The sequence below is a fragment of the Cryptomeria japonica genome, chromosome 4 (assembly GCF_030272615.1).
Source record: "Cryptomeria japonica chromosome 4, Sugi_1.0, whole genome shotgun sequence".
NCBI classification, from domain to species: domain Eukaryota; kingdom Viridiplantae; phylum Streptophyta; class Pinopsida; order Cupressales; family Cupressaceae; genus Cryptomeria; species Cryptomeria japonica.
Window position 1 is genome coordinate 284,440,594 of NC_081408.1, and position 13,591 is coordinate 284,454,184.

General features: G+C 34.0%; 1 protein-coding gene across 2 annotated transcripts; it reads left to right on the forward strand.

Annotated features, from left to right (window-relative positions):
* The first annotated feature begins 9,934 nt into the window (after positions 1-9,934).
* LOC131072259 (ubiquitin-NEDD8-like protein RUB2) lies at positions 9,935-12,133 on the forward strand. 2 transcript variants are annotated; one of them, XM_059218682.1, is made up of 5 exons: positions 9,935-10,478; positions 10,577-10,705; positions 10,818-11,027; positions 11,159-11,418; positions 11,778-12,133. In XM_059218682.1, exons 3-5 carry the CDS (start codon positions 10,833-10,835, stop codon positions 11,884-11,886), a joined length of 564 nt encoding a protein of 187 aa, XP_059074665.1. In that variant the 5' UTR covers positions 9,935-10,478; positions 10,577-10,705; positions 10,818-10,832; the 3' UTR covers positions 11,887-12,133. The 2 variants fall into 2 exon arrangements, with proteins under 2 accessions (XP_059074665.1, XP_059074664.1); XM_059218681.1 differs by having other exon boundaries at positions 9,937-10,478; positions 10,808-11,027.
* Positions 12,134-13,591: the final 1,458 nt, after the last annotated feature.

Consider the following 13,591-nt stretch of genomic DNA (forward strand, 5'->3'; position numbering starts at 1 on the left):
TCAAGGATGTTTTACTGTCTTAATATTATTATTTTGTCATTGATGCCAAGAAATTGATTTTCTAATTCAGTATGATGTTGCCATATCTTAAGAAGTATGATTTGATGAGTATAAAGATGTCGGTAAAAGACACAGAAAGAATATGATAAATAAGGGGAGAAATAAGTTAATCAATGGGTAACTATTACCGAGTTAGACAATGATGAGATCATGATGTTTAGATTGTCTTCATATCATACATATGTTATTGATTGTAAGGTTAATACTATACTATGTTACCGAGCAAAGAACCTAGTCGGTAAACCCTAAGGAACCTAGTCGGTAAACCCTAAGGTTATCGCTATCGGTTAATGAAGACAGAATGTCTACCGAGTGAAGTTTAGTATTTACTGAGTTGTAACCGAGCTATTACAAAATGTATTAAATGATTACAAGCGTTATTTAATGAAGGAAGCTGGTGAGCTGGCTATGATTAAATGATTGGTATGTCGTGCATGAAGTTTGTTAAAGAATCTGTGGCAAAGGAAAATCAACAAGAAGATCTACAGCTTAGATTGAACCGCAATACCCTAGCACAAGTTCCAAGAAATGTATGCAAGTTCCAAGGTGGGGTAAAACATTTTTCAGATCAAAAGATACATTGAACCTAGTCAAGTTTTAAGATCTAATGGCTATGATTGATCATGGGAAATGTGATCAAGGAGATTAAGCGGTCAAGTAATTGTTCATAAATAAGGAACTATTGATAAACAATGTATGTGGGCAAGTGTATGCATAGGGATGCTACATAGTGATTACCGAGCACTGAAGCTTGAAGACCTGTTTTGAATAACAGAGTATAGAGCCCAGCAAATGGACAAGATAAGCCCTAGATTGTATTGAGCAAATAAGAATCTGCTTTAGCATTTTAGATGTGAAGTTGCAAATAGATTTTTATTACTATTATTTTGTGAAGCGATAGAAAATCTCTTAACTGTGTGGACTTAACAGTATTATTTGTAAAACCCTCTAGCAAGGTGACATTCTGATTGAGTGTTTGAAATCCTTTAACAAGGTCACCTCTAACAAGGTGAAGATCCTAACACATCTGAGGGAAATCCCTTAACCGGGTCACATCTAGCAATGTTTCTGTAGTCTTTAACAGGATTTTCTTTTAACCAAGCATACTCTAGAAGAGTATATTTCTTAGTGGGTCCGAAATCCCACAGTGGTTTTTTCCTATTTGGGTTTCCACGTTAAATCTGGTGTTATGAGTGTTATGATGTTTATATGCTTTTGAGTTTGCATGTTTAGCAGTTTTGGTTATATTACTGAAGTATATGTTACTGAGGTTGAATTTGATGTTTTTATGGAAGCTTAAGTTTTTATGATTCAGCCCCCCCCTCTCATCTTATTAGCTTGGTATTTGTACTTAACATTAAGTATCAGAACTATCAATTGGTATCAGAGCTTTGGACTCCAGAAGAAAAAGTTTAAAATTACTTGAGGCAAAGATCCAAAGATGTATAAGAGGGATGCACCGAAGCTGAACAAGTCAAGTCTCTCTACATGGCAGAAAAGGATGAAGTTGCACCTATCAAGAGTTGGAGAATATGCTATATATTATCTGGAGAATGATTTCATCACACCGAGCACCTATCCATTGACAATGGAAGAGATAAAGGCAAAGAAAGAACATATCCAAGAAATGATTGAAATAACATCTGCATTGACCAACTCGGAGTTTAATGATCTAGAAGGCTGCAATGATGTGAAGGCAATGTGGGAGAAGCTCATATCTATGTATGGAGGTGATGAACATGTTCAAAGAGAACAAGTGGACAGTCTAAGAGGGCAACTTGAATCTATAAGGATGAATGAAGGTGAGAACATAACCCAATACAATACAAGACTAAAGGAGATTGTCAATCAAATCAAAGGAGCAGGTGGAACCATTGAAGAAAGGATATAACAAGTAAGTTGTTAAGAACTCTTGTACCAGCTTATGCAATCTAGGTCTCTGCAATCAATGAATTGAGGTCTGTACCCAATATGCTAGTTTCTTTAGATGATACTATTAGTAAGCTACGTGCATTTGAGTTAAGTAATTTTGATAACAGTGGATCTTCGGTAAATAAAGTTGAATTTGCATTTAGTTCTTTTCATCTTGATGAATCTAATGATTACAATGAAAGAAAGTATAAGTACTCTGAAGGAGATCACAATGGAGCAAGTGAAATATTTTATAAGAACATGGAAGAAGTACACAAACTGTATGAGGAAATCAGAAAGCAGGAAAAGTTTGAAGCACTATTAGGCAGAAGGTTACCGAAAAGAAAAGGTAAGTATAAAGGAAAACTACCTTTGAAATGTTTCAATTGTGATAAGATAGGACATATGGCTTCTAACTATCCTGACAAAGAATCTACTGAAAAGAGAGATTACCGAGATGACAAACAGAAAGATAATCATTACAGAGGACACCGAGACTTTAGAAGAAGAGATAGAAAGACATCCTTAATAGCTGATGAGGAATCCAATGATGATAAATCAGATGAAACTGATACAGAGGAAGTAGTTTATGTGGCTATCAAAGATGGATCAGATGAAGAAAGGTATGAAGAAAAAGCCCTAATATCTCACATAAATACTAATGATTCTTGGATCATAGATAGTGGATGCTCACATCACATGACAGGTGATAAACACAAGTTTGTTATGTTAGAAGACTATGATGGAGGTTATGTAAGATTTGGTAATGATGCACCATGTCCGGTGAAAGGTAAAGGATCCATAACACTTCTTGACAATGCTAAATGTAATGATGTTTATTGGGTTGAAGGTTTGAAATATAATTTGTTGAGTGTAGCACAACTAAACAACACAAGATACCAAGTAGAATTTCAGAATGGAATTGTCAAAGTTCATACAAAGCCTATCGAGCTTGTATTAGCCAAGTATGTCATAAGTCATCATGCATCAAGTCAGATTATAGGAGATAAAGATGATCCAGTGATGACAAGGAACAAACTGAGACAAAACACATGTCTAATATTTGAATTTGAACCGAGAATAGTAAAAGAGGCATTTAACAGTGAGAATTGGATAAATGCTATGACAGAAGAGATTGATCAAATCAAGAAGAATGACACATGGACACTAATCCCAAGACCAAAGGACAAAAATGTAATTGGTACAAAGTGGATTATCATAAACAAGCTAAATGAAAAAGGTGAGGTCATTAAAAATAAAGAAAGACTAGTATGCAAAGGTTATGCTCAAGAAGAAGGAATTGATTATGGTGAAAATTTTGCACCTGTGGCTAGACTTGAAGGAGTAAGAACATTGTTGGCATATGCTGCTTACAAGAATTTCAAGGTATATCAAATGGATGTCAAATCTGTATTTTTGAATGGTATATTAGAAGAAGAAGTTTTTATTGAACAACCTGAAGGATTTGTTGAAGACAAGAATAAAGATCAGGTATGTAAATTGAACAAAGCTTTATATGGTTTGAAACAAACACCTAGAGCATGATATGAAAGATTGCACTCTTATTTGATCAAGATTGGTTTTATAAGGACAAGTGAGAACAACAATATGTACATGAAGAATGATGAAAATGGAATACTGATCTCAGCCATATTTGTTGATGATATTATCTTTTGTGGAAATGACTCTCTATGCAAGAACTTTGGAAATGAATTGAGAAAAGAATTTGAGATGTCACTAATCAGTGAGATAAAGTATTTTATAGGTTTACAGATACTGCAAATGAAAAATGAGATTTTCATTACTCAATCCAAGTACATAAAGGAAATCTTGAAGAAATTCAGAATGGAGGATTCAAAACCAGTAAGTACTCCTATGACTACCAACTGTAAATTATCAAAGAATGATGAATCTACATCTGTTGATGAGAAACTTTACCGATCCATGATTGGAAAGCTACAATATGTTGTTCACAACAGGGCAGATATAGCACATGTAGTAGGTATAGTTGCAAGATTCTTTGCAGATCCCAAGGAAACACACATGACAACAATCAAAAGAATTTTTAGATACTTGAAAGGCACTGAGACTTATGGCTTAGTATATCAGAAAGGAAATGACTTTGATTTAAAAGTTTATACTAATGCTAATTGGGCAGGCAACATTGATGACAAAAAAAGCACAAGTGGAGGAGCTTTCTTTTTAGGAGAAAGACTAGTGAGTTGGCTTAGCAAGAAATAAGGATGTGTTTCATAGTCAACAACAGAAGCTGAATATGTTGCAGCAGCATTGAGTTGTACCAACATAGCATGGATCAAACAACTGTTGGATGGTATAAATGAGAAAGTTACCAAGCCAGTAACTATATTCTGTGACAATACTAGTGCCATTAACATTTCAAAGAATCCTATTATGCACTCTAAGACAAAGAACATCTTTATCAAATATCATTATCTTAGAGAAGAAGGTCAAGAGAAGAAAGTGGTGTTGGAATATGTTAGCAGAAAGGAACAAATAGCAGATATCTTCAATAAGCCACTGCCAAGGGACATTTTTGAGTATCTCAGAAGTAAGTTAGGGGTCCTACCCCTATCTTCTATTCACTGACCGAGTTCGGTGAAAGCATCAATTCGACGACTCTACAAAATATCTTTTAAGAGTTGATGCTGATTTACACACTTTAGGAGGTTTTCTAAAGGTGTGTAGGAAAAATGCAGGAAACAGGAATTGAAGACATAAATGCTCTGATTGAGACTAAATTGACACACAACAGCAAGAAATCACTTCATACAGGAAGAAATTATGTTTTAGTTCTTTACTTTTTGGCATTGTTGTCAAAGCGGGAGAAGACTAAAGAAAAGAAAGATTGAATGAAAGAGGAGAATATTAATGTATTGGGGAGAAGACTGATGACAGGGGGAGAGTATTTCAACATTTCCGAATCACAACAATCCAAATCTGAATCATTTAGGTCAAATCAATTGGTTTTTCCATCAATGCCAAAGGGGGAGATTGTTGGCATTATAACAGACAAGGGAAATTGTTGGAATTTCATTAAGGATATTGAGAAGGTTGTTGATGATTATGGATATAACTGATCAAGGATGTTTTACTGTCTTAATATTATTATTTTGTCATTGATGTCAACAAATTGATTTTCTAATTCAGTATGATGTTGCCATATCTTAAGAAGTATGATTTGATGAGTATAAAGATGTCGGTAAAAGACACAAAAAGAATATGATAAATAAGGGGAGAAATAAGTTATTCAATGGGCAACTATTACCGAGTTAGACAATGATGAGATCATAATGTTTAGATTATTTTGATATCATACATATGTTATTGATTGTAAGGTTAATACTATACTATGTTACCGAGCAAAGAACCTAGTTGGTAAACCCTAAGGAACCCAGTCGGTAAACCCTAAGGTTATCGCTATCAGTTAATGAAGATAGAATGTCTACCGAGTGAAGATTAGTATTTACCGAGTTGTAACCGAGCTATAACAGAATGCATTAATTGATTACAAGCATTATTTAATGAAGGAAGCTGATGAGATGGCTATGATTAAATGATTGGTATGTCGTGCATGAAGTTTGTTAAAGAATCTGTGGCAAAGGAAAATCAGCAAGAAGATCTATAGCTCAGAGTGAACCACAATACCCTAGCACAAGTTCCAAGAAATGTATGCAAGTTCTAAGGCAGGGTAAACATTTTTCAGATCGAAGGATACATTGAACCTAGTCAAGTTTGAAGATCTTATGGCTATGATTGATTATGGGAAATGTGATCAAGGATATTAAGCGGTCAAGCAATTATTTATAAATAAGAATCTGTTGATAAACAATGTATGTGGGCAAGTGTATGCATAGGGATGCTACATAGTGATTACCAAGCACTGAAGCTTGAAGACCTATTTTGAATAATAGAGTATAGAGCCCAACAGATGGACAAGATAAGTCCTAGATTGTATTGAGCAAATAAGAATCTGCTTTAGCATTTTAGATGTGAAGTTCCAGATAGATTTTTATTATTGTTATTTTGTGAAGTGACAGAAAATCTCTTAACCGAGTGGACTTAACAGTCTTATTTGTAAAACCCTCTAGCAAGGTGACATTCTGATTGAGTGTTTGAAATCCTTTAACAAGGTGAAGATCCTAACAGATCTGAGGGAAATCCCTTAACCGGGTCACATCTAGCAATGTGTTTGTAATCTTTGATAGGATTTTCTTTTAACTGAGCATACTCTAGAAGAGTATATTTCTTAGTGGGTCTGAAATCCCATAGTGGTTTTTCCCTATTTGGGTTTCCACGTTAAACCTGGTGTTATGATGTTTATATGCTTTTGAGTTTGCATGTTCAGTAGTTTTGGTTATATTACTGACGTATATGTTGCTGAGGTTGAATTGGATTTTTTTATGGAAGATTAAGTTTGTATGATTCACCCCCCCCTCTCATCTTATTAGCTTGGCATCTATACTTAACATTAAGTATCAGAACTATCAAAAAATAGATTCTTGGCCTATTTGTTAGTGTTGTCATTAATGTCATGAATGTCATGTTTTATCCAACATTTATGTATGTAGTTCAAGTTCGGATGTTTTCTTCATATATATTTCTTTATAATGAATGCACAACTTTGAGGTTGGGTATTCACCTTTAGCCAAAGTTGTTTATGGGTCCAATCTTATCTAAATGTGATAATAGCACATGTCTCAAGTTACTTTAGATCTAGTCCTATGTAATGCCCAAAATTTTATTTTGAAAATTTAGAGAAATTTTTTTTATTCTATTTGATTAGTATGAATATATCTATATTTAACTATAATCTAGAAAGACCTTGAGTTCCAACCTCACACACATTTCTTAATTAATTGATATTCCAATACTTGTTATCTCGATGTAAACTCCCTAAATTTTGGATTCATCTTCATGCCCCAAAATAATAGGTACTTTAATTTTATCCTCCTTATTATTCAATAAATACACTATAATTTGAAACAATAGTTACTCATGATAAATTTATCTAATATACAAACATGTATATATATTGGCAAAACTCTTGAGCATTAATACAAATAATGGTTTAATTTTATGCTACTAAAGTATTATACTACCCAAGTAGCATACATTTTATTTGATAATGCAAGTCAAATATTCAAGATAAGTTTCACACTTTATCTTCCACTATATGTTGACACATTTTTATTTTTTATTTTTTTAATTTTTTTTTGGAGAATGAATAGGTTAAATAAGTTTTTAGTTTCCATCATCTCTAGATTAAGCATACATTATTAAATTCAATGTATTATACTTAAATATCAAATATGTGTAGAACTATATCTTGTTTGGAAATAGCGTAACCAAATTAACTTCCATCCCCCTGAATAGTAGTATTAATATTAATTTCAATATTGTGTTAAGTCAATATGTATTCACATACTAATAGAGATGAGATTATCATTATTATTGTTAATAGTATTATCAACTATTATTTATCTTTACTTTCACTATTATTACTTAATTTCCACTTTAACACTATTATTGAAGTTTAATTTTAATTCTATTTTAGAGGAAAAAAAAAAGCACTATAATATGAAACAATTTGTGCTATTATTTCCTAACTATTTTAGAGGGTACAATAAAAGAAATCAATCTGATTTGTATTTTTATGAAACAAAAGGCACAACACAATATGGAAATTATTCTTGGTAGATATTGTCCTAATATTATCTACTAACTATTTTATAAGATAAGCTAAAATAAATCTTCATTCTATTTTTTGTGAAATGAAAATCAATTTTGAAAGTAGAAATATATCCATAGAATAGATTTCCATTCCATCTTTATAAAAAAAATCACATTTGAGTTTACAAATAATTCCGGTACCATTTATTATTAATTATTTTACAAAGTAAAATCTACCTGGAATCATCCTGCACTGATAAATATTATAAAACTCAATACCATTTCGTATCACCAAAATTTAGATTATATTACTGCTGTACTTTTATTGTGCCTTTGTTTGAAGGATTTGAGCATGCGATATGATGTAATAACTAAGGTCTTATATGCAATGATAATTAAGAAATTAACGGATTTTATTTCTTTTTACATCCAGAAGAAGTTAATGCATATCAGCGGATGATAATGGTTTTTATTTATTCATAGCAGCATTTTATTATTATTTTGCTGATAGCTAGTATATATATTCTTGAGGACTAATGGAACAAGAAACTGTAGATTGCAACGCCCAACTAATAATACATCTATCTTTAGTAGGTAATGGAACAGGCCTTCTACAGTAACCAGGTACTACTATCAATGGTCAAAGGCTAATCTGTGATTATGCGGTGTCAGAGGTTATTGTCAGTGTTGCAAGTAACATGAATGGTAGATGGCAGATTCTTTTTTGTCTGTGTGTTATAGTACATTTAGCTCTGAGCCTAGCTATAATAGAGGGTTGAGTGAGGCTTCATCTCTGTCAGGAGACCGAGTTAAAAGAGATCATCAAAATGATTTTCAATTGAGCTGCCCATTCATGAGTTGGGAGTTACCATTACTTTTTTTAACTCTTTTATTGTTTTTCACATTTCATTTGTCCTCCATTTATGGTGCATCCCCATTCGTTGAGGATTGTCTGGGTATTATAGTCATTTATGTTTAGTTCTTACAGTCTTCAAGCAACTAGAGGTCAAATGAGGGCTAGTTCTCTATGATTTGTTTTATCTAATATTTATATTATAGGTAAAGTAGATCTATTGACTCCGTAACAGTGGTACGATATCTCCCGTGAGTGTAGTCAAGCTAAAAAATCACGCAATATTGACAGATCACAAAGCAATATTTCAGAACTACAAACTATGGCTGAGGACAACAAACCACATTCATGCCATTTACATGCATGTTGTTGCTTACCCATTCATTAATGTCTGACTCATCCTTATCATTATTATTATTATTATTATTATAGTATTTATTGTATAGTTGATTCCCTTGCCTTTCTGTCGGAAGGAGGTGTTGCAGCTAATTTGTTAGTTGCATGTTATTCTATGATTGAACAAGGCACTGAAAGTACCCACCTCCTTTTCTCTAACAAAAATCATTATTAGTTCCTGTCCGCAGGAAACTCTAGCGGAGGCAGTTTTTCTTAACGCGTTATTAATCCAACCATAGGCAACCAATCATAAATTGTTTTGTTGCAAAAGCTTTCTTATTTTCTTAGTTCCTGCCGGGCAAAGATGCGTATTGTTTACGCAAATTATCACCTTAATTTTTTTTGGCATTTACATAGGGGAAAGGACCCAGTAGTTGAGCATGTTCCAATTGTTGTGAGGGTTGTTGATACCTTTTGTTCCAAAAATTGAACAAATAAAACCTATTGTTTGAAACAAAAAATATCAATTTTTGTTAGGAAATGTACCAACAGTTGTTAGGAAATGTACCAATAGTTGTTAAGAAATGTACTAATATTGTAAAAAGTAACCAATCAGGTGATGCCACATCGGCTGCACAACTATTGGGGTCTCTTTTGCATGCCTATTGGTCTCACTTTTTTTTGGGGCTGTTTTGAACACCTTGGCAAAAAGCATGCTAATGTGGCATCATATTTGATGATGTGGCCCTGAAACCTTAGTTATAAGCAGGGGACTTGCCAAGTACGCTGCTGTAAAAAAATCGGAGTGATTCGAAATTTCCAAGTAGGATTTTGAGAAGCGTGAAGTTAGGGTGCACGACTACTGGGTCCTTTCCCCTATTGGATATGATGACGGTTTGCTGGAGTTTGCAGGGAATCGCACGGTTCTCAACGGGAGAGAACGCACGTCTCCAGAGGCAGCTGCAGAGCGTCAAAGCAGAGTTCCCGACGGTAGCTTGAACCTGGCAAAATGCATTTGGAAAACCATGCATCGCGGTGTCGTGCATGCAAACCTTGTGTGGAAGCAAATACTGTAAACACGTTTTCTGTTGCAGATTTTTAAGGAGGGAAAATACAGTTGTTCAAAACTCCTGAATGATGCGTCCTCTTGCCTGAGTATTCATATCTCCCGGACATATCTGCTCCAGGCTCGATTTCAGGTGATATACAGATCATCCTACTTCAGGATATTCCAGTTCCTCTAGCCAACCGGGATAAGTGTTGAGCCCTTGAATCACCACTACATAAGAGGGCGATTCAAGACATCCTTTTAAGACGAAATTACATTTCGTCTTCAACACCGAAAAAAGTCTAACACCGCGTTTTTATGACCGCCAAATTTGTGGGAAATAAGGTTGAAGAGGGTTTGAAGGCGGTGAATCCATTTTCATAACTACGGCTGATCTACAGAGGGAGCCTCTGTTAATCACTGCAAATATAATTCTTTTTGTATGATATTGGAGGTTTTCGCATTTGCTCACAAGTGGATTCCTTTCTGCAAGTCAATTCTGTCGAACCTCGTTACCCAACTAAATTATTTTCTTCTCACACGACTTCTTCCCTTTCCGAACAGAGAAATGAATTGAAGGTAGCATTTCACACATTTTCTTTTATAGCCTTGTAATACAAGATGATTCATTGTTGTTTCTGTAATGAGGCAAATATGCATTTATTTGTTGAAATCAGGAAGAATATAAACACAGTTGGAGAATTGGGTTAACGATTTAGCACAGAAGCCTAGGAAGCCCTAAAATATTTACGGTGATACACGTCTTGGGATTATGATAATCTTATGGCCACCCACCTATAGTTGAGGTACAGAGAAATTGCTCTTTATGTAGCCTTTTTGTTTCTCTTAGAGCTTTAATTTTTCAATCTATCAGTGTATGTGGTTGTGAATAACATTGGAATTGGTAGATCTGAATAGCTTGCTCCCTTGCTTATGCATGCAACGCCGGAAAAGAGCACCACCAAAATCCTTTGTGATCTGGATGAGAAGTTTTGTCAATATCACACTAGGGTGGGGGGCATTTTAAAGAGTAACACTAGGGTGGGGGGCATTTTTTTCCTCGATAACAAAGAACTGGGGGAGGGTAAATACATAGATTCCAGCCTGCAATCAGCCAGCAAAAATCAAGTAGGTGTTATTTTGCGTGCACATTTATCGAATTAGGTTTTCCCAATTTCCTATCTCTTATCGAAGATGGGTTTTTTATTATAGTAATGGATTTTGTATGTTGAGTGCTGTAATTGATTGTGATGTTCCAGGACAAGGAGGGTATCCCACCAGATCAGCAGCGGTTGATATTTGCTGGGAAACAGTTGGAAGATGGACGAACTCTTGCGGATTATAATATCCAGAAGGAATCAACGCTGCATCTGGTGTTGAGGTTAAGGGGAAGCCTTTCCATCAAGGTGAAAACCCTTACTGGAAAAGAGGTAGAGATCGATATCCAACCCACTGATGCCATCGAGCGGATCAAAGAGCTTGTCGAGGAAAGGGAAGGAATACCACCCCTACAGCAAAAGTAAGTAGTTATTCACAATGTTGTTTAGATTTTATTGTAACCCTAGTTTGTGGCTTGCTTTGATGTGTTGAGATAAAGATCTGTGGTATTCTTAGGGTTGTTTGAAACCTAATTGTTCCAATAATTTTTGTTGAACCATCCTCTTTCCCTATATTTTATTTTTTTCAACAAGAAAGATTCATAATTCCACAAATATAACGCTTATCCAACCTCAAAATCATAAAAGAGTTATCCATCCTGATAATTGCAGCTTCCTGTACTGAGAGAATGGAAAGACGTAAGCCATATATATGCCTGTGTCAAGGTGTTGAAACAACAAAATACTCTTACTGATTTCCATGATTAATATTGTCCTGCAGGCTCATCTATGGGGGAAAACAACTGAACGATGAAAAAACAGTCAAAGATTATGGTTTAGAGGGAGGTTCTGTTCTCCATTTTGTGCTGGCATTGCGTGGCGGCTGTTAATACATTTGTTTAGAGCTAAGCAGCAGTGATAGTTGTCATTCTTCTGTAAGCAGCTGTTATTCTTCTATACTCCTGTTACTTGTTGAAAGAGAGCAAATATGAATAAAGGCATCTATGCCATTTTGCTCCATGATTTTTTCCTGTCAACAATCTTATATCTACAAATTATCCCTCCCGATGTTTGATTTCCATATCTGCTTGGCAATGAAGAAATTGATGAATATAAATACAAACATTCGTTTTGTTCTTTATGATGTTTTATTGAGATAGTACTGCATTATTGTAAATGGAGTTTGATTGTCATGTTTTATATTATTATATGGGTAGGGTAGTTTATGTTGTAAATTTCGAATGGTTTCGATATTAGTTACCAGGGTTAACAGAATACTGTAATTTTTGTTGAGATACTGTTGAAAAAGTTGTGTAGAGAGGCTTTAAAACTGATAATCAGAGACTGGAGTTGATTCTAGGATGCAGGGTAAGCAGAATACTGTAAATTTTTGTTGATATACTGATGAAAATAATTGTAGAGTAGGGTTCAAAGCTGAAAATCAGACTGTAATTGTATCGGTTTTTTCTATAATAATAGAATCTGAAATATTTACCGATAAAAATACCTCTATAGCAATCTTAATTTCACGTTGAATTGAAGTGTGGATCACATAATCTCATGCCCAAATGACTGCAATGCATTGCACAAAATGTTAGCCATCTTAATTTTACGTTGAATTGAAGAGTGGATCATATAATCTCATGCCCAAATGACTGCAATGCATTGCACAAAATGTTATTCACATTTTAGAATCACGACACTTAATTGAGATATTTTAGTAGAGACATCAACTATGAACCACTTTCAATGAGAAACTCCTCACATGAAGTGCAAGAGTAGGGCTCCTTTATAATAGTAGCTGTAGATAGGAATATAGAAATCATCAAAGCAAATAGCAAATTAGACTAGTTCAATTATGAAAACTAAATTGCAATGATAACAATCCTAATTACATTCAATAGAAAACATGAAGACAAGATATTCAAAATTAAATTAAAGCAAACCAAATGCAGATATCTCCTTCATAATTCTCCATTGTCCTTCTTTCTCCTTCAAATTAATGTGTTTGTAGACCTCACCTACAAGTGCATAAGCATGAGATGAAAGCAAGATTGACAAGATACAAGATAGCATAAGGATACTAGAAGCATGATTGATTGATCGGGGGGGCCATGATTGAAGAAATTCATCCAATTTATAGATAAATTGGAAAAAAGACAAGATTAGCATGAAGAGATTTGAAAGGAAATTTCAAATCAAGAATGACAAATATGACAAATTATGACAAAATTGACACTTTCTATGCAAGATTGATTGATTGACAAATTATGACAAAATTGACAAAGTTGCTATGCAAAATTGATTGATTGACAAATTATGACAAAATTGACAAAGTTGCTATGCAAAATTGATTGATTGACAAATTATGACAAAATTGACAAAGATTGCTATGTCATTCCCATGAAATTAGGGGAAATATAGGAGAAAATTGATGAAAATTAGAAAATTAGGAATTAGGAAATTAGAAAATTGGAAAATTAGGTAAATTAATTAATAATTTTTCATTCATTAATTAATTCACAAAAAGAGAGAAGAATTAGTTAGCCAATTAAATAAATATTTAATTGTGACAAGAAGACTTAGGATAAATAA